At 55.7% G+C, this 21,258-nt stretch overlaps 1 protein-coding gene across 1 annotated transcript in view; it reads left to right on the plus strand.

Annotated features, from left to right (window-relative positions):
* Positions 1 to 572: 572 nt before the first annotated feature.
* LOC112114014 (F-actin-monooxygenase MICAL2) overlaps positions 573 to 21,258 on the plus strand; it is a 34,817-nt gene continuing 14,131 nt past the window's right edge. Inside the window, exons 1-7 of the mRNA XM_029913342.1 lie at positions 573 to 823; positions 14,464 to 14,755; positions 16,527 to 16,734; positions 17,476 to 17,592; positions 18,112 to 18,213; positions 19,548 to 19,703; positions 20,760 to 20,860. Coding sequence (XP_029769202.1) covers positions 14,492 to 14,755; positions 16,527 to 16,734; positions 17,476 to 17,592; positions 18,112 to 18,213; positions 19,548 to 19,703; positions 20,760 to 20,860 — 948 coding nt within the window. The 5' untranslated portion in view covers positions 573 to 823; positions 14,464 to 14,491. The remainder of the gene's footprint in view (positions 824 to 14,463; positions 14,756 to 16,526; positions 16,735 to 17,475; positions 17,593 to 18,111; positions 18,214 to 19,547; positions 19,704 to 20,759; positions 20,861 to 21,258) is intronic.

Genomic DNA, 21,258 nt, shown 5'->3' on the forward strand with positions numbered 1-21,258 from the left:
CATTGTTTACAACATTTTGCGACCAAACCATTAGAGAAATAGTTCTCAAATTTTTGTGTGTGTGTTGAAAGCTGTGTTTTCTGCAAGCCAAGTATAGGTTCAGTAACAATTCTGTTGTTTTTTTAAATGGGAGTTGGTCCATTCGGAACGCTGCAAAGCAGACTCGCTTTTGAAAAACGTTGGCAACTCTTAAAGAACTTTTTCCAGCCAGCTCTAGCCCCAAACCCTGGGTTTCACCCCCAGCTCTGGGCAGGGACTGAGGTCTCATAGTCCAGAAGGGGACAGGGATTCAGGACGCCTGGGTTCTACGCCCAGCTCTGGGCGGGGAGTGAGGTCTCATAGTCCAGAAGGGGACAGGGATTCAGGACGCCTGGGTTCTACGCCCAGCTCTGGGCGGGGAGTGACAGCCCCTCGGAGGCAGGCTGGGCTAATCCAGCAGCTTTTCCATCCCGCACCGCAAGGATGCTGGTGGCAGTGGCTTCGCTGTCTCAGCTCCTCCCCATCTCCCTGGGGGCCGGGTCTTTGAGCAGCTGCCTTCTTCCCCCCCCCCAGCCCTGAGGGCTCTCAGCAGGAGCAGCTCGCTGCCGCATCGAGCAGGAAACGGAGAGCGGTTTTAATTTCAATTTCCTGCTTTCTCATCGGGACTCCTGCACATTCACAGTCAGCCTCCTGCTACGCCGCCCTGCTCTGCCCAGCCTCTGCAGGCAGGAAGCGAGCTCAGGGCTGACCCTTGGGGATCTCCAAGCCAACCCATGCGCCTCCTCTGCCCCGCAAGCAGGCCAGTGGCAGACCGGGGCTTCCAGCTCTCCAGCCACCTCTGCATGTAAGTCGACTTTGTGGTTTGGGCTTTAAGGTGGGGCCTGCCCCTGCCGGCGTCTCCCCCTGGCCACCTGCAGTGGGGAGAGATCCTGGCAGCTCCTGGCACTGCAGGAGCCTCGTGGGTGCCTCTGGGTGGGTGGGGGGGGGGGGCGGTGTGGCTACCGGCCAAGTGATACTGAGAAGAGCTGGAGCAGGGTTCTCCGAAACCATTTGTACGATGGGGGAGGGGAGGGGCTGAGAGCCATTGAACTAAACTGTATATGATGGAAACCATGTCAAGCCGTGGGGGGGCGGCAGCCCCCCTCGTTCCAGCACCTCTGCAGCTCTGTGCTGAGCGCCTGCAGCCCCCCGGGGAGTCCTGGGCCTGATTCTGCCCTGCACCTTGCGGGGCCGTGCGAAAGGCTAGCGGGTCTGCCACGCAGCAGCGGTCAAGGCCAGCGGCGCTCCTAGCGCTGACTGTGCTTGGAGGAGCCAGGAGCGCGCCGTGCCCCCTGGGTCCGGATCTGGCCCCGCGTTGGTCGCTGGAGTGAAGTCGAAGTCCGGCACTTCCCCGGACGCGCCGCTGCGTGGCTAGAGCCTGGAGGAATGTGGCAAGGTGGCTCAGGGACTCCTCGCTGTCCCCCCGGGGACATGGCCTAGCAGCCCAGGCAGTGACCCATGGGGCTTTGGAGGCTGAGGCTGCCAGCCCAGGGCCTTTAAGGGGCCCTCGGCCCAGCTCCTCGCAGCAGGGAGGAGTGAGATGCGGGGAGGCCAAGAGCTCCCAAAGACACTGGGCTGGGACCAGGGGGAGCCTTTCCTGTCACCTCACTTGAACCCCCAGCTCGACCTGTTTCCCCTGCTCTGGAGAATGACTGGCTGGTTTGTCGGACTCCCTAGCACCCCGCCCGGCCGGGGCCAGGAGCCCCAGGGCATGTGTCAGGGCATGGACACACACTGCCGTCACCCCCTCGTGGGGATGGGCGGGTGGGGGAGGAATGTCAGGGCCGGGTTGATGACTCTTTCGGAAAGCGTAGTGCAGCTGTTCATCTGTCTGGACTCTGCCCACGGCCTGACACCCACATGATCTGGGGGAGCCCTTTGGCTCTGCCTGTCTTTGGAGGGTAACCCTGTGGGGTCCCGGCTTCCACAGGGCAGCGCTCCCTTCCCTGTGCCAGGAGCCAGCCTTGTTCTCCTGTGGGGCTTGGGGGAGAATAGCCTCAAGGTCCCCCCCACACTCTGTGCGCCCCCCTCCGTGAGGTGGATCCTCCCTCCCTCAGGGAACTAAACCTTCCCTTGGTGGAGCACAACCCACAGCATCACCCTTCACTTCTCCCCCTGCACGGGCCGTGACCCCCTCCCCACTCCTGTTCCATGCTGTGTGTGTGTGGGGGGGAGGGGTTCTTGCCAGTCTCCCCCCCCCACACTTGCCTCCCCCCTTCTGCCAGCTGAAGGGGCATTTGCCCCACTTCTCACGTGCTGCCTGTGCCTGCTCCCATAGGAAAAAAGGGATATTCTCCTTGTGGAGGGATGAGCCCCCGGCCTCCACTTCTCCTCAGGATTGAAGGGTCATTATCCCCTCTCCCACAAATGCACCCAGTGCTGAGGTGGGGGGGCTATTCCTTCCCTCCCTTCCCCCCTCCCCTTGGAGCTCCATTCCAGGGACCTGTTGGCTTTAATGAGCTGAGGGTGCAGGTGCGGGCTGGGGCTCAGGGCTCCTGTCTCTCTCCAGCCCAGGTGAGGAGTTGTGTTCGCCACTTTCGCTTTGCCCAGCCCCAGAGGCTGAGGGCTGGACTTTGCCCTGCTACCCTGATAACGCTGCCCCTTCCTGGCACGTAGCTGGGGTGGGGTCGCCAGGGGCCAGGCAGACTGTCCCCGGCATCACGCGCACCCGGTGATTCAGGGCCCTGACCCGCTGGGATTGCTGTGGGCCAGGTTAACGATTCCCCTGTTGCCATAAAGCGCGTCTCCACCTGCTACTGTTTCGCCAGCTAGAGCGAGCCCTGGGAGGGCGTGCCTGCCGTGGCGCCAACCGAGAAATGGGTCAGAGGGCCGAGCCCGCTCCTGCCTGGGTCTGACAGCGAGGGATGGAGGGACAGGTTCTGGGAAAGGGGGATACGGGACTGGCCTTTGCTGCACATCTCATTCCTCGGGGGGCGCGGGGGGGGGGGGGGGGAAGGGAAATAGGTGCGAGAAAGCACCGGTTTTGTGGCGATCAAGCTGCTGCAGCCGCCCGGAGCTGCTGAGAGTATGCAGGTATGAAATATTAATGTGGGCTGCAAGCCACAGGGTATCTCCAGCTCCCAGCAGCCTGGAGGCGGCTCATGAGGTAGACAGGCCCCCGCGTTTTTACATCCATGTGACGAGGAGTGTCTTGTGCTTAAAACGCCATTGGGAACAATCGACCGAGGGAGAAGTGCAGGTCTCCCTGCCACAGGCCCACATCACTTGTGTCCCCGCTGCTGAGTGGGGGTGGACGGGAGGCAGCTCTCATGTGGCCTATTGCTTTCTCTGGGGCTCTCCAGTCCTCCCAGGGCAGCTTGAGGTCCTGGTGGGTGCATGCGGTGGGGCAGGGGGCATATAGACTTTGTGAGTTGTTGCTGCTTGGGACTGGATTGGGAACGTGCCACGGCTGCTTTGACTCGAGGCTGCCTGTTTCATTAGCAGTAAGTGCTGTGGCAGGCAGGCAGGGCTGTAGGAAAGAGATCTATACTGAGCATGCAGAGAGGCCAGGGTTACCCGCAGAGAGGGACTGTGTTTGTCCAATAGCCACCAGCTTGCACGCCTGAGCTCCAGGTGTCACCCCAAACTAGATCCCTCCTGAAACTTCTGGCTTCCTTTCTCCAGTCCCATACACCCACATGAGCTCAGTCAAGTTCCCAGGGTGCCCACACACCCCCAGGCCACCAGCCCTGTTGCTGACAGTCTCAGCAGGGAGGCTTAGAATCAAATGGGTCATGGAAACTGAACTCCCCTGTCATCCCCTAGAAGTGCAATCGCTCCAGAGCTAGGTAAGAGGCCCCATTGATGGTGCAAGATGGTGCTTGCACTGTTCTGGGCGTATATTGGGAGATGCCATTAGAGACAAGCGTGAGCCTCCGAGCCTGGATTCAGATGGAAAGATCTGGGGTGTCCAGAGCCAGGTTTTTGGGTCAGCCCATCGAGACAGCTCCTGAATTAGGCTTTGGACATTCCCTGCCCCAAAGATCAGGGGGAGTTTGGACAAGGAGTTTGTTGGAGCCCGTCCCTCGCTCTATCAGTAGCTACTTCACAAGGATAACAGGCAGCTCTAGCCGCATCACAAGAGCTAACTTGTCTTGTCCTGATGCTGAATGGTGGCCAGTTGCACAGAGCAGGAAAGAAAACAGCTAGTTTCAGGCTGCCTGGATAGTGCCTATAGGAGGAAATGCTGAAGAGGAAGAAGAACCGGGGGGGAGGAAATGAAGAAAATATCACAAAGCTCAGTCACACTGAGTTCCCCTAAAATGTTGTAATGCGTAGAAACTCCTACATGGTTCCTTTTATAGCCACTTCTTCTTAGACCATCCTCAGTGTCCTCTAGTTCCAGAGCCAGGTGCTGGTCAGTAACATCATATATAATTTACATACAAGCTACGCTAAAAGAACTTTATTAAGGGTGCAAAGTCAAGCACTCAAAAATTTTCTTGGCCAGCTAGTCCCACTTTTCCTCTCTTACGCTGTGCCCCTTCCAGTCCCCAGGCCTCCTCCAGTCTCAGACCTCCCCCTCCCCCCCGATTCTCACCCCAATCTATGTCTGTCCTTTGCCCCCCACTTTCCCAGATCCAGCTCTTGTTCCCTATGCATTCGTGTCAGGCACGCCTCCTCCATGCTGCAGGACAGACAGGCTCCTTGCTTGCAGTTTAAGTGCCCGGCCTGGCTCACAAAAGCCCAGAACGGCAATTGCTGAGAAAGTCCTGTTCAGTCCCGGGCTAGAACATGCTCAGTTCGTGCAGAAACTTCAGGGAATTAAGCTGCTAAAATCTAAGAAGTCTGTACTGAGCATGTGTGAACTGGGATTTTTCAAAGGCTTATAACTGGGCCAAATTTGGGCAGATTTTCACATGGCCAGCAAAAGGCAATCCCTGACACACAGGCCATCCCTCTGCCAAATTGCAAGACCCTGTGCCAAAGTATCAAGGAGAAAAGGTCACCAGAATTTTTTAACGTGGGCAAAACAATGTATTTGTCCTTAGCCTTGTTCTTGGATATGGCCGCACTGGTTTGATTGAGATTTTCCAAAAATATTCAGCCTGAAGCAGATACCTTGCATAGAAAATTTCTGTCCAAATGGTTAAAGTTTGGCAAATGGATATGCAACTGAAAACAGGGTCTTATAATGGGAGGCGTTGGGCAACCTTGGTAGTAGGCGGCCCTACCAGCCCCGCCTATCACATAGAACTTCCAAATTCATAACTTAGTGGGAGAGTCAATGTGTCATGTGGGAGACAATGCCATCTAGTGGTTCATGCACAGGCTTGTCAAGTCTGGACTCCTGGGTTCCATTACTGGCACCTGCTCTGTGGATTTGGGCAAGGCCCATCCCTCTCACTTTTCCCATCTGTGAAATGGAGATAGAAAGATGGAGGGACAGTGCCTTGAAGCCCCTGGGTTCTGTTCCTGACTCTGATAGCCCTGAGGATCCATTCCCCTTTTCTCCTCCAAGACTCAGCAATAAACCGATTCTTTCTTTTTTTCCAAGCTGAACGGAGAGGAACCACAGGGAGTTCTCTGCTGAACTGAGTGGTGTTATTGTGGACTCCAACCAAGACAGAGGGTTTCCGTACAATCCTAGAGGAGTGACAGTGCTTTTGCTCTGAACTACTTGTAAACTCAATAGATTAGACAGACATAGGGTATGTCTACACTGGAGCTGGAGTTCTATTCCCCACTTGGGTAGACGTATGTGAGCCATCTTTGATCGGGCTAAGACCATAAAAGGAGAAGTTTACCTGTGGTGGGATGGGCTAGCTATCCAAGTCAGTGCCTAGGGTTCCCGGGCAGGACTGTATTCAGGCAGCCAGCTCTCACACCGCCATAGCTACACATCTGTTCTCAGCGCGTTAGTGTGCATCTACCCATGCTGGAAATTACGCCTCCGGCTGGTGTGCAGATATGCCCAAAGAGTCGGGGGAAGGGGTGCCCACATCCCGGCAGAACGCTGGGTCGTCAGAAATACCCCCTGGTTTTAAGTAACCTCATGTGGAATGACTGGGAAACGCTCCCATGAGCACTGCCCTGGGAAGGGAGAGTGATGTCTTTTTGTCCAGTTTTACACAGCAGAGCTGTAGATTTGAACACACATTTTCTGCCTGGGTCACTCAGAGCCCACGTCCTCGGTATGGGTTTTCCTGGCCTCTTCCACCATCTAATTATCGTTCCTGCCGCTCGTCAGTTATTTATTGCTCCCTGGGCCGGTCTGACAAACCACGACGCTTTCTCCATCAGATCCCAGCTAAAGACTCGGGGCCTGGTGTCCAGAGGTGTGGATTATTACATATGGCAGTGTTTCCCAACCTGTTTGATCCCAGGGACCGGCTTGCTGCCTTCCTAGACTGTGTCAGGGAGATCTCCGGGACCAGCACTCGTCCACGGACAGGTCATTGAGAAACACTGACTTTGAGGGCCCCAGCCAAGGTCAGGGTCCCATGGTGCTAGGTTTTGTACAAACACCCAGGACGGGACATGCCCTGCTCTACATAGACAAGATAGATGAAGGGCAGGACAAGGTAATTGGCAGAGCTGGGATTAGGAGATGGCTTTCTTGGGTCCTGCTGCAGTGCCCTACCCCCTGGTCCACACTGCCTTTCAGCCTGAGCCTCTGAAAGTCCAAGGGCCTGATCCAAAGCCCAGCAAAAACAATGGATGCTGTGTGTGTAGGGTTACCATTCGTCCGGATTTACCCGGACATGTCCTCCTTTTTGTGCTAAAAATAGCGTCCGGGGGGAATTTGTAAATCACTCAAAATGTCCGGGATTTCCCCCCTCCCCCGGCAGAGCAGAGCGAGCGGCTGGGAGGGCTGCAGGAAAGTCACGGGCTGGACTCCGGAGCAGCTGCAGAGGAGCTCCTCCCCTCTCCCTCCCTCCCTGCATTCTGAGCCGGCAGCTCCTCCTCCCCGGCAGCCCCGCGCCCTGCTCCAGCAGCACTGTGTAGGGCCAGGGACCGGGTTGTGTGTTGTGCTGGGGAGCGCAGCCACGTGTCCGGCTCGCACAGAGCCCAACACCCTGTTCTGAGCAGCAGGGTAAGGGGGGCAGGAGAAGGGGCTGGGAGGTTCTGGAGGGGGCAGTCAAGAAACGGGGGGGGTCGGGAGTTCGGGGGGGGGCTTCTTGGGGGGAGTGGAGAAAGTTTTGGGCAGTCAGGGTACAGGTAGGGGGTAGGGTCCTGGGGGGCAGTTGCGGGGGGTCTTAGGAAGGGGCAGTAAGGGGATAAGGAACAGGGAGGCTTAGGTAGGGCGTGGGGTTCTGGAGGGCAGTTAGGAGCAGGGGTCCCAGGAGGGGGCAGTCAGGGGACAAGGAGCGGGTGGGGGGGTGGGAGTTCTGGGGGGGAGCTGTCAGGGAGCAGGAGTGGGGAGAGGGATCGGAGCAGTCAGGGGACAGGGAGCAGAGGGGTTTAGATGGGTTGAGAGTTCTGGGGGGGGGCTGTCAGGGGGTGGGGAGTGGTTGGATGGGGCGTGGGAGTCCCAGGGGTCTGTCTGGGGGTGGGGGTTTGGATAAGGGTTGGGGCAGTCAGGGGACAAGAGGCAGGGAGGCTTAGATAGGGGGTGGAGTCCTGGGGGGCAGTTAGGGGCAGGGGTCCCAGGAGGGGGCAGTCAGGGAACAAGGAGCAGGGGGAGGGTTGGAGTTCTGAGGGGGGCGGGGAGTGGAAGGGGCGGGGCTAGGGCAGGACGGGGGCGGGGCTAGGGCAGAACGGGGGCGGGGCTCCTCCCGTCCTCTTTTTTCCGTGCTGAAATATGGTAACCCTATGTGTGTGTCTCTGAAAAACCTTTCACAACTTCTTCCATGAGGCCTAAGAGAAATGAGTCAAGGCTGGTCATAAAATCCAAGTCATTCCCTCTTTGAGGCTTGCCAGAACGGTCTGTTCTCCGTGTTTATTGTCATAACCACAGCAAAACCGGAGGGTGATAGACACCCAGCATGGCCTTGAATCACAGCTCTGTCTGAGGGCGACTCACGCTGTGGGGGAGGCGGAAGGGGAAAAGCATAGCAGTGTCACCAGAAGCAAATGAAAGAGACTATTGCCCTGCGTAACCCAGCTTGCTTTCCATTGGGGTGGGGAGTTTGAGGCTTGGTGACTTCGATCCAGTGCCGTTCGCTGTTTACACTGGGCTTCGCAGCACGCTCACCGAACTCGTTTAAAATTCCGTCTCCACATGGTTCGGGCCTGTCCACAGTATGTTGTAAACCTGTTTGGAAAGTATTAGAAGGAGGGGCCAGATTTTGATCTCAGTAGCTCTGGTGTGAATCTGGAGTAACTGAGCAGAGTTACTGAGACCAGAATCTGACCCAAACCTTACACGCTCAGGGCCAGACGTTCAGCAGCTCAGCTGTACCCGCAGTGGGGGGCCAGATTTTCACAAGAACTCACCACCCTCTTGAAAAATCTAGGCCCTTATTGGGGCGCTGAACTCTTGGGACAATGTGGCCCCAGGGGTGGGTCTTGAGATCATTTGAAATGGTGTCCCTAAGATTCTAAAATGCTTTATACTGTCCCCGAGCCTCCTTGGGAAAGCTCCTTGAGATCGACAAGTGAAATTCGCTGTATCAGCACGAGGTCGTATGAGAATGTGATTTGGTCCCGTTCGTATTTCCCAGCCAAATCCGTGCTCCAAACTGGGTTAGCTGCTGGAGAAGAGTTTAAAGCCAGTTCCAGTGTAGACAGAGGCCCGGATCCACTTGCAACGCTCAGTGTCTCGGCACCTTACTTTTAGGCGCCTAGCAAATCACAGGAACACTGCAATCCACAACGCGGAGCTAGGCACTGGGGCCCCTGTACAATGACTAGGGAGAGCGAGGCGCCTCAGAATGCGATCCACAAGGGCCAGCACGCTAGGCAGCGGGCGGGGTGTGTGTGTGTGTGTGTGTGTGTGTGTGTGTGTGTGTGTTGAAGCTGGCCAGTGGGAGATGCCGACAAGAGGGAGACCCTATTCCAGGTACCTAGCTCTGCTGGGGGAGAAAGGATTTGAACAGGGGTCTCCCCAGTGTGCCCTGAACTTAGGGCGACCAGACAGCAAGTGTGAAAAATCGGGACAGGGTTGGGGGGTAATAGAAGCCTATATAAGAAAAAGACCCCAAAATTGGGACTGTCCCTATAAAATCGGGACATCTGGTCACCCTATCTGAGCTAGGGAATGGTCTGATGTGGTGATCCTTAGTCTCGCTTGCTGAAGCTGTTCCACTGTGGATAAATAATGAAACAATGATTTGGCCTGGACCAGAGAGGGAGGGAATTAACCCTGAGTCTCCTACTTCCCTGCTGAGTGCTCTAGCCACCGGGGATAAGACTTAGAAGGTGGGTGGCCCCACCGGGTCGTCCCCAGCTGGATTTTGAATGGGACCCGACCCAATCTGGGACGCAGCCTCTGAGCACGCCTTCTGGATCAGGCCGCACATGCCATGTAGGTTGGCCGAACGCCCGTCTTCTCCTGGTTTGTGAATTGCTCTGGGGCTAAGGTGGGAGCTAGGTCCCGGGCGCCTAAGGGAGGCAGCAGTGCCCATGCCTGAACCTTAGGCGCCTACTGGGTTTGGTGGGTGTAATGTGGATCGCAGTGGAGCCAAACCTGGGACCTTTTGTGGATCTGGGCCGGAGGCCGTAATGTCCAACTGACTTTTTCCATTGTGCTTTTCTTATGAATTGTATTGTCCCATTGTATTGTTCAACATTCACAGCCGCTCATTTCCTGGCAATTACTGTCTGGTTGAGCGGAGCGGATGGGCAAAGACGCGGATGGGAACTAGCTAGCCCCAAATAGCCCTTAATCCCCAGGAAATGCCCTGTGCTGTTTGTTCCAAGGAGGGAGAACACCAGTGCGTGGCTCTTGAATGGTTGATGCAGTGGTATTGGAACTAGGGGTGCTTCCGCACCCCCTGGCTTGAACTGGGAATAACAAACACCAAATACATGATTTCCATCAGCAGCAGCCCCGTTACAGAAATTGGTCCCGCCCCCCTGGGTTGATGTGGTTTGAATTGGGCTGTAGATGGTCCTGAGTGATTCAGGTATCCCCCAGTCACCTCTCGGCGGCAAATTTGTTCTATTTTTGGGTGTGCCGTAAATTACATTTCATAACAGCGACGAACCACAGCAGGAAGCGTGTCTCAAGGCAATTACTGAGCATTTTGGCTAGCTGCTCACTCTGCCTTTGGCCCCGTGACGCCGTGCCCCTGGGGAGAGGATATAATTGCTCAAGTATGTGTTGCCTGACGCTATAGAGGCTAGAGGGCATGCTCCTTGGGGCAAGACTTTCTCTGTACAGCGCTGAGCACACTGATAGGTCCCAGCTTATGGTAATGTTCTATTGCTTAAAAGCCATCCCACTGTGGGGTGGGGAGGAACGCTGGGGCACTGGGCTGGGAACCCGGCGAGAACCGGGGTTCAATTCCTAGCTCTGCCACAGGCTTCCTGCACAATCTTAATTTATCTGTGCCTCAGTTTCCCCATTGGTAAAATGTTTCCTGACCTCACAGAGCACAGCACCTTGGGCAGAGCACCGATTCTGTGGCCCTGATATTTCAGAAGCCAGGGACACCCACCATTCCAGTTGAGAAACAAGTCCTAAGCTGAATAGGGGTCTAGATGGTGCTCATTCTGGCAATGGATTGATTGGGGATCTGGGAGAAGAGCCAGGGCAAAGATCTGCCCCAAATGCGTATATTACACTGAGACAGTGGTAATGCTAAGGGATGATTGTGCCTCCCTGGTATGTCTCCTCAATCTTTGGCCGCAGTCCCTTGGATACCCTGTGGAGGGCTTTGTCATCTTGAAATTTCTCTCGGCAACTTGCTGTGGGCCTTTCACCAGACACTGCTGTGCTGAGGGGGACCCTGGACAGGTATCTGACATGCTGTAGGGGCTTTACAGCCAGGAGCACCCTTGACCTACTTGTTTCTTCATTGGGAGTGGCTTGGTGCAGAGACTTAGAGGAAACTGATCTCCCTCCAGGGAAGAAGCGGTGAACGTTCATAGCTCTCCCATGGGTTAGTCTCCATTCTGGAGGCAGGTGAGACTCAACCTCACAGCCGCATTGCTCAACCCAAGTACTGCTGCAGAGTTAGTCTCTAAGGTGCCACAAGGACTCCTCGTTGTACATGCTAATCAATTACCCCATTGCCTCTGGAGGCTGATTGCCTTGCAAAACTGTTGCTGATGCAAGGAAGACGTGGAAAACTGCGTTGTATTTCTTCGGTGCCTTTCCTCAAGAGCTCCCAGTGCTCTACAAACAGCAGTTAATTACATTGCATGTGATCCTGGGCTCAAAAAAATGAATAGTCAGCACCTCATTACTGTCAGGGGTTGATAACCTCCATAATGACTTAAAAGCTCCCCTGTAAACACGGTATCTTCATTGGATCCTGAATTCTCCCCCCCCCCCCAAGTTTTGTGCCATGTTGCATTGCGCTGTTAAGCAATTGCTGTGTTTCGCCCCAGAGACATTTGCATTTTAGACTGTAAGTTCTTTGGAGTAGGGACTGTCACTTATTATTTGTACAGAACCTAGCACAATGGAGGCTGTAGGCATTACCACAAAATAAGTGTTTTAAATAATAATAATTTAAAGAGACGAGACCTTTTACTCCCTAAACTCAATGGAGAGAAGTGAGGACAGCGGAAGGGTCTTGAGGCAATCCCTTCTAAGCCTCTTCCTTGGAGGAGTCCCCTAATTTGTATCCCGTCCCTTGTCAATTCTATTCCAGTCTGTGTAATTTGCAAGTCAAATACAGGCATTCCCTGGCTGGAAGCTTATCAGGAGAGCCGGAAACAGTGCGGTGTGTTTTGTGCTTCTTGTCTCACCTGAGATAAAGATCCTGGAATTGGAACTTACCTGGCAGTGATTTGGTGTCCGAGGTAGGAGAGAACACACAACAGGCTGGGGTTTGCAGCACTACCTAGTGTAGTATATTGAGGACTGTGCTGGAATTGCAAGCTATCATTTTAAGAGCGGGGAAGGGTGTTCCCTTAGCTTGTAGGCTAGGGGCTGGGGCTCAGTGGCAAAGAGCCTGGGATCAGAGTCAGACATCAGAGTCAGTTTGCAGCCAGCCAGGTGGGGTGAGTTGTGCCTTGCTGTTTAGGGAGCAGCCTGCTTTGTTTCTCTCTGTTTGGGGTTCTTGTGTGTTCTGGATCAGTGGCTCTCAATCTTTCCAGAGTACTGTACCCCTTTCATGAGTCTGATTTGTTTTGAGTACCCCCAAGTTTCAACTCACTTAAAAACTACTTGCTTACAAAATCAGACACAAAAATACGAGTATCCCAGCCACTATTACTGAATTGCTGACTTTCTTATTTTTACCATATAATTATAAAATAAATCCATTGGAATATAAATATTGTACTTACATTTCAGTGTATAGTATATAGAACAGTATAAACAAGTCATTGTCTGTATGAAATTTTAGTTTGTACTGACTTCGCTAGTGCTTTTTCTGTAGCTTGTTGTAAAACTGGGCAAATATCTAGATGAGTCGATGTTCTCCCTGGAAGACCTCTACATACCCCCAGGAGCATGCGTACCCCTAGTTGAGAACCACTGTTCTGGATTCTAAGAAATAAAGCAGTGTTATGTTACAAGCTTCCAGCAAGAGTATGAAATGTTTTTTATCCAGATAACACCCAGAGCAGCAGTTAATTCTAAACAAAGGCCTTGGGGGCTTGCCGGGGTTCCTGCCCGAATGCAGTCAGGCAAAGGTGCTATTCATGCCAGCAGAGCTCTGCCCCCGCTTGAAACCAGGGGAAGCTGCACCAGTGCAAACTGCGACTCAGAGCCCGTCTAAACTGGGGATTTGCACCAGTGCAGCTAAACTGGTGGTGGACTCTCACATATGGACATGGGCTAAACAGAAGGTGCTGGAGGAGGGGGTAAGATTCCTGATCCCATTGAAGTCAATGACCAAACTCCCACTGATGCCGGGGGGGAAGAGGAGTTGGCCCGTACAGGTCAGATGTGGGCAGCGCAAAAAGGCAACTTATACAAAGTCATTTACTCTAACCACCAGCTGCCACCCACTTCGGGTAGATTCCAGACACCTCTGCCGCTTCCTGTTCTCTTTGCTAATCTTCCCCTTCCCCGGCTGGCAGCCTCCTGCCCCACAGCTGGTCTCTTGGGGAGATTTTGCAAGGCTGCTGAAATCTGGGGCTGCGGCTGGTCCCAGCTCACATCCGGCCCGCTTAGAGTAGCCCTGGCCCCCTCTCTGGTAGGGGAAACCTCCTGCCCTCCCGAAACTGGATGGGTGATAAAGAGGAAGGAGGAATGGTCTCTGCTGATGCCACAGGAAAAGACTATGAAACTCCCCAGATCCACTTTGTGTGTTTCAGGTGCACATTGCACATAGGAAATTGCCTAGCACTGAAGCGACTTCCGGCCTGTCTCTCTGACATCACACTTGCACAAGGGGCTGATTGCTACAATTCTCGGGCCAGGACGTTCACACTTGGCTCCTAAATCCCAGAGGGGATATCCAGAGGGGCTGAGCCTCTGCAGCTCCCAAGGAGGTTGGTGGGGGTGTGTGGGTCGCTTGGATTCAGGTGTCTAAATGTGGCCATGGGAGCCTTGCTCTGTGCACCAGATCTGAACGCTCTGCCTAGAGCTCTTTAGCCCACGCTCTCTCTGCTCCTACTTTAGTTGATGCTAGCACAGGATAATAAGCCTGGTACATATCAATTTCTTTGTTAAATTGATGAACTCATATAAGCTTGCACCGTCCAGCGGGCATAACTGGACACTGCAAGACGGAGATTCCTAGGGTTGTGTCTGGGACTGAAGATATTGGCTAGTGTCATTCGGTTGCACAATCCAAGCAGTGGCTGGCCAAAAGTGCTCACTCACGTAGCTGGGAGCAGCTGACATGCCAGAGGCTGTGCGTGAACATCCCAGGAGTGGGGGTTCTCACAGCAGAGCAGGGTAAGGCTGGCTCCCAGAGTTGGGGATTGGAGTGACCTAGCAGATCACCGGTCCAGATATCTTTCTGGATTCTAAGAATAAAAACGGAGTTATGTTGTAACCTCCCAGCAGAGTATTTGATGTTTCTATCCAACATCTTTGTGTGTAAGCTGTGAAATGTAACATATCTGAAGGCTGTCCTAGGTCTTAATCTTTTGGCACAAGCCGTAGACGCTCATGCTTTTAGCTCTGAAGCTCTTGGGTTCAAATCCTGCTGTTGCCCCAAGTGGGCTTTGTTATAATTGGACAATTAGCTTGGCACATCATGGGTTTTGGTGTGTGTATGTGTGTGCGTCCTCCTCTGCAGCATTGGGTGTTGGCCAGCTAGTGGCAGGAAACTGGGCTACGTGGTCCGATCTGCTACAGCGATCCCGTGGTCCTGGTTTCCCTTGCCCTGTGTCATGCCTTGGGGTAACATCCGTGAAATGGGGATTGTTTGAGAGGTGGCTCCTCTGCAGTGCCTCCTTCGCTCAGTCTGTGGTTTGCTCCCTCTTTTCCAGACTCCCTTCTTGACCCCGAGCGGCCAGGATGAACCCTCAGGATGGGGAGCAGGGTAACCCGGCTCACTCCCTTTTTGAAACCTTCCTCCGTGCCAACCACTGCGAGGAGGTGCTGGGCAGCTTCCAGGCCTTATGCAGGCAGCTGGCTCTGGAGCACAAGGGCCAGCTGCAGTTCTACCATAAGCTCAAGTCCTGCCTTAACTACTGGAGTGCCAAGGCCCTGTGGGGCAAGCTGGATAAGAAGGCTGGACACAAAGACTATGACCAGGGAAAGGCATGTGCCAACACCAAGGTAAGAAGGGAGGGCATGGCTGGTATAACCAGGGAAGGGCCTATGCTGAGAGCAAGGGGGAGGTATTACACAGGCTAACTGTGTGATTTGCCTCCTCCTAGTGGCTGGTCCAAGTAATTGTAACAACCTACTACTAAGTTATAGCTAATGGAGCTGCTCTTTTACCTCAAGTGGTGGGGGCTTGTGCTTCCAGTAAGGGGAGTCATGGGTTCGAATCCTCACTGTCAACGGTGGTGTTTGTCTGTAGGCAGCTGTAGTTCGTTGCACTGAGGCCTTTCAGGTCAGAGCTGGGAGTGGGGTGGGGTTCATTGCAGGTGTGGGGTGAGCCCAGAGCTAGCTGATGACTACGCTGTCTTCAGGGGTGAATGGTTTGTCCTCTCCAGGCAGGGCTGAGTGGATCAGAGAGGGTATCTGAGCGTCTTGTGTAGCTCCTGATAGGATGTGCAGTGGCTTGTGGTGTTGACACTGTGAATAAACAGGTCTTGGCAGTTCAACAACCCCACCTGTGATTCAAATTGAGCCCCTTGCTGGAAGGGCAGGCGTGGTGCGGCTTCCTGGTGAGCTCTGCCTGTGCTAGTATGTTTCGGGAAATCTCCTACCTGGACCCTGTCTCCACTAGTGTTCCAGGTGGGAGTGTTCCCAAAACCTTCATGCTGGCCAGGCCGGGGAATGTACTGCATGTCTGCTCTGTCCAAGAGACACCTACAGGCCCCAGGGCATGCAGGAGGGGTGGGGGGCTAGGAGCCAGGAACTCCCACGCACTGGTCACTTGAGCTCTCTGCCTGTGTCCCCTTGTGGAGAACAGGGAGTTAATGGCTTCCTTGCAGGCTGTGTCAGTGCTGGGAGAGAGTCGGGGGCGGTGCTGTTCACTCTAACTCGGCTTGGGAGAGAGATTAGATCCCCCATTATCTGTCCTTGGATGAGACCAACTGGGACCGAGACTAAAACACATTGTTTTAAAACGTGTAACGGTTCCACTCGCTGAATTCCCAGCAGAGGGAAAGTGTGGTGCCCTTGTCTACGCTGAGGAATTCAGCCATCAGTATGTGGTACTGGCAGGGCTGTGCCTTTAAGGGCCGAGCTTCCCAGGCAGAGAGATCTTCCGTGAGCATCTCGGGCACCGAGTGTTCATTGAACACCACCCAGCATAGCTGCACTGGTGCAAACCCACAGGCCTGACACACCAAGCGGCTGCTTGTGCTGGGGACAGCTCACCCCTGCTCGACTCCGGGGCTAGCTGCACGGGTACAAATCACGGCCGCTAGAGGCTTTGCCCGTCCCCAGTGGGGGGGGCTGTAACCAGGACAAATCCCCAGTGCAGACAAGGCTTGAGTTTTTAGCAGATCACCCTGATTCTGGTCCAGTGAAAATGCAGGGGAGTCGGATCCGCTGTGGGACGAGGGGAGACCAGAACTGGAGGCCTTTCTGGCCTGGGGCTTGCGTGCGCTTCCCTCCCAGTGGTGTGACTCGTGCCCTGTGTCAAAGGGGGTTGGAGTGATTTCCTGACTCCCGTCAACTCAGCCAGAGTCACCTGGCTGCTGCGGTGTAGACCCCCTGCTCCCTCCTGTCTGCAATATGCTCGCCTCACCCCAGTTCTCAGCCCAGCCAGGTCTTGAGATCCCAGCAAGGCCTAGTCTCCCCTCCCTCAGCTAGTCAGGCCCTTCTGCCCCCCAGGGGACAGACGCGCCCGTCCCAAGAGATCAGCTCTGGGGTATCTGGTGGGCGGGGAGCCTCCTGCGTTCTGCCCCAGCTCTGTCACTGCTCCTTCCAGTGCCTGATCATCGGGGCAGGCCCCTGCGGGCTCCGCACCGCCATCGAGCTGGCCTTCCTGGGAGCCCGCGTTGTGCTGGTGGAGAAGAGAGACTCCTTCTCCCGCAACAACGTGCTGCACCTCTGGCCTTTCACCATCCACGACCTGCGGGCGCTGGGCGCCAAGAAGTTCTACGGGCGCTTCTGCACCGGGGCCTTGGACCACATCAGTGAGTGGGGCCGGGGAAGCAGGGAGGGCACGGCTCTGGGGTCGGAACAAAATGTGGCTGGGAGGGGGTGGGGGTAGGTGACAGGATAGTGCCCAGCGTGCTATGGCGGGGGTTGGTTGTGTGTGGGGGTGGACAGGGCTGGGCCGGAGGCATGTTGCGGCTTGTGGGGATTGTGGCAGTGGCCACTGAGGCTGGGCAGGTGGGTGGCGGGACAATGCATGGGACACTGAGGCTAGGGTTGTGGGGGAGGCTGGTGCAATGGCCAAGGTACCCTGTGGTTGTGGCTGGGTGAGTTGGGGTCTGGGGCCCTGCTGTCCCGAAGGGAGCCCCATCCACACTCCGTTTCACACCAAGGGCAGCTTTGCCCCCAGCCTGCACAATAAACACAGATGGCACCTGCCTTCTGGGGCCGAGCGCCATCTCCCATGCTCTTCAAGCTGTGTCTGCACATCAGAGGGGTCCCCCCACCCCAGCGCTGCTCCAGGGAATTCTGCAGTACCAGCTGCCCTCCCTGCTAAAGCAGCCTGCATCCCATGGCGGGGAGAGGTCCAGACCCCAAGTCTGTAGCTGGCAGGGAAGTAGCTAGGGAGCTGCCTCAGGTCAGATAGCAGGGAGCGGTCGGAGTCTGTGACCCACAAGGCAGGGGTGCTGGGTAGGGGATGGACTCGAATGGGCTTTGTCTGCGACTGATCTCCGGGGAGCGTTGATTTCTGCTCCGTCACTCTGTCCATCTCTCTCCAGGTATCCGTCAGTTGCAGCTGATCCTCCTGAAGGTCGCCTTGCTCCTGGGGGTTGAAATTCACGTCAACGTGCAGTTTAAGGGGCTCATCCCCCCTGCAGCGAAGGGGAGCGGACCGGGTAGGGAAGCTGGAGCCTTGTGGCCCGGACTCATTCCAGCCGTCACTGGCTGAAATCCAGTCTGTCCCGTGCCGACGGTGCTGGCACCCCCGCCTAGGGCTAGCCTGTTCCCTGGAGGACAGGGAGATCTGCCCTCAGATAGGTTGAGGAGGGGTTGGGCGATTCATCCCCTTTTCCTGCTAACTGCTGCTGACCAAGACTGAAGTCTCTGCAGAGGACTAACACACTCATGACGTGGTTTTGAGCTCTGGGTCGGTTTCCCCTCAGTCTGGTCTGCCCCTGAGGTTTTTGTTTTATTTTAAATAACAATACCGGTGCCTCCACAAATGCTAATCCAGTTGTTGGTAGAGCTAGGATTAGAATCCAGAACTCCTGACGCCCAGCCACGAGCTCACACCACTGGACCACACCACCCCCTTTATGTATAAACGTTCCTGACAGGGGGACGGGGGAGTTTTCATATTGGGGTATCGATCAGGCCCCCTCCGACGCCCCCTTCTCCGTTGTCTTTCTCCGCAGGTGGTGGCTGGAAGGCTGCGCTCCAGCCCAGCTCCTCTCCTGTGGGGCAGTATGAATTTGACGTCCTCATCTCAGCTGGAGGAGGCAAATTTGTGCCTGAAGGTGAGGGCTCACTCGTGAGCTACAGCTCGTGTGTCCCCCTCCCCTCCCAGCCTGGGGTGGGAGGGTGCATGAGGCTGCTGAGCTTAACCTGGCTAGACCGGCTGGGAGCGTTCCATCTCCTCTGTAGCTTGATGTTCCTTCTCCTCTACCACAGGGGCACGTACAGTCCCTACAGGGCTCGGGGGCTGATGGGGACCCCTCTCAGGCCGGACGCACCCCCGTTACCCAGGGGCTGGCCAGCAGCATTGGCCTAGGAGGGGCCAGTGCTCTCCACCCTTCTCAGGGTGGCCAGGCTAAGGGGAGGCAATGGTGCTTCTGGTCGCGTCAGCTGGGCTGATGGGTCCCAGGACCCTGATCGAGTCTCTTCTCGCGGGTGAGGGGAGCGGAGAGAGAGGCTGAAGGGCCTGCATGGGAGCGGATGGGGGTCGTTCTCTCTCTGCTCAGTTCTCGTGGGTCCCCACCCAGTGGGGCTGGAGTCTGTCAGCAGGATATGGAGTCCCAGCCTGGGGGGGGGAATGCAGTGTTCTCTGGAGCAGGGCATGTGCATGAGCCAGGCAGCTCGGCGCCGCGGCTTGTACTGTGAAGGGTCTGGGTGGGGGAGATGGGGGAGTGGGAGAAGAGGCCTTGAGACAGCTCAGCTCCTGATAGCCGGCGCTGATCACGCCACCCGCTGAGGCTTGCCCTGAACATCTACAGGGCCGTAGCCACAGGGCTGGCCAGCTGCTGCCTTAAAATGCACGTAGCGTCATGCAGCGGGGCGTTCCCAGTGCCCCTACAGCCCAGAACCGCCCAGCCTCCAGTCCCGCCTCCTCCCTGAGAAAACCAAACAGCAGGGTCCTCCCTTCCTGGGCCACTGTCCCCCCGGGCCCCTAATAGTGCTTCCCTCTCTCCCCAGAGTCTGTGCTGGGCCGGGAGCACCTGGGGGCAGGGAGCGATGCCCCCTCAGTGCTCAGTAATCAGTACATGGTCCTGCCCTCCGGCTGCGCACTGCCAGCTTGGCGTTGGCACACAGAGGTTGGGGGGTTCAGAGCTGGGGCTTGGTCCGGGTCCTTCTCAAACCCCGCTCCTACCACCACTGGTGCCTTGGTACTTGCTGCAGACACAGCGCCCTGAATGTCGGGCCGTGTAGTTCTTGGAGCTGCCGAATAGCAGAGTAGGACGCTGCACCCCTGGGGGTATGTCCTGGCCCTCGCCAGCCTGATTTGGCCTGCACCCCTCTTCTTTGCCTCCACCCCCCACAGGCTTTTCCCTGCGCTACCAATGCCCCCTTTCCTGTGGGCTAGGAAGGGCCCTGGCAGGCCTGACGGGCGCGGTGTCTGTGTGTCTGTCCCCAGGGTTCAAGCGGAAGGAGACGCGTGGGAAGCTGGCGATCGGCATCACCACCAACTTCGTCAACCGCCACAGCCGGGCCGAGGTGGAGGTGGCCGAGATCAGCGGTGTGGCCCGCATCTACAACCAGCAGTTCTTCCAGAACCTCTACAATAAAACTGGTCAGCAGGGCCTTCCCCCGTCAGCTAACCCCTTCCCCTGGCATCCCCAGTTCTCCAGGGCTGCATCAACCCACCCCCTGCTGTGCGATGGGGCCAGGGGGGGCATTCAACAGGCAGCAGAGGTCCCTCCTCAGCAGAGGGTGTGCTCAGAGAAGGGGACTCCAGCACTGAGATCAGGGGCAGCTGATGTTGTTTATTTGATTAGTGGTAGCACATGGGAGCCCCAATCGTGGCCCAGCCCCCCACAGTGCCAGGCGCTGTACAAACACAGAACGAAGAGACGGTCCCTCCCTCCCCCAGGGGCTTCAGGTAATTGGGGCCATTTGCCAACAGCCTGAGCTGGGAAGATGGAAGGCTACCAGAGGGGGAAATAACCTAGCCAACTGCAGAGAGGACATTAATGGGGCACCTCTGTTGACCCTGTGTGATACCACAAGAACAAGGGACCCTCAGTGAAATTAAAAACGAACCTACTTGAGAACTTCCTTTTCTCAGTTTTTTTCATGTAATGCTTCATTCACCTGTGGGACTCACTGCCACTAGATAGCACTGAGACCAGAGGTTTATATGGAGGCTGGACTGGGCTAGAAGTTTATATGGGGGATGGATTAGATGACTTCTTGAGGTCCCTTCCAGCTGCACATTTTTGTGATATGCACAGTAAGAGCATCAAAAGTGATGTTACATTTGGATATTTATGTTCTTGTATACATATAAAACAGATATAAACTCTCATGCATCAGGGCACACGCAAACTACTAACAGCCTGGGGTCAGGAAGAAACTTCTCTATGGCATGTGTCCATTGTGGGGGTTTTATCTTCTTCAGTGAAGTAGCTGGTACTGGCCATTGTCCGAGACCCCTACCCATAGAGTAGGGCCTCCCTAGCCTCATCTGGGATGGTGGTTGCTGCGTTCCTTCTGGCCCTCCATGCCTGTCTGTCTGTGGATGGAGCAGGTTGTGGGGCAGCTGCCTGTCCTCGGACGGCATTCTCACGCCAGCTCTCTCTGCCCAGCTCCAGCTCAACCCTCTGTTTATGCCTTTGCCCCGTGCCAGGTATCGACTTGGAGAACATTGTCTACTACAAAGACGACACCCACTATTTTGTCATGACAGCCAAAAAACAGAGCCTGCTCAAAAAGGGGGTCATTGTACAGGTGAGGGGGTTTGTGGGGCCCAGCACGGGCGTGGGGAGGAGACTGGCTGCCGTGGGCAGGGCTGTGGGGAGTTAGCGTGTTGGGGACTGAGCTCTGGGAATCTGAATTCCAGTCACTTCCCTCCTTCTAGTCATAATAACAGGGCGGGAGAGATGGGACCAAACAGCTGAGTTCACCAGGGCACCAGCTTGGGTTGCACGCGCCCAGCGTATTGGAACATAAGGTACATGTACGTGGAGGCATGGGGCATTGTGCTACCATCCTGGCAGCACTTGCAAGGGCTGGGGTCAGTGCCTGGCTGGGAGGCCTCCAGAGGACGCAGAAATGGTGCCGGGGATTCGCTGAGAGGCACTTCTCTCTCTCTAGGGTATGTCTAGCCCACAAGCACTGGGTGTGAC

This window comes from Terrapene carolina, unplaced genomic scaffold (assembly GCF_002925995.2).
Source record: "Terrapene carolina triunguis isolate 2854851 unplaced genomic scaffold, T_m_triunguis-2.0 Scaffold604, whole genome shotgun sequence".
Lineage (NCBI taxonomy): Eukaryota > Metazoa > Chordata > Testudines > Emydidae > Terrapene > Terrapene triunguis.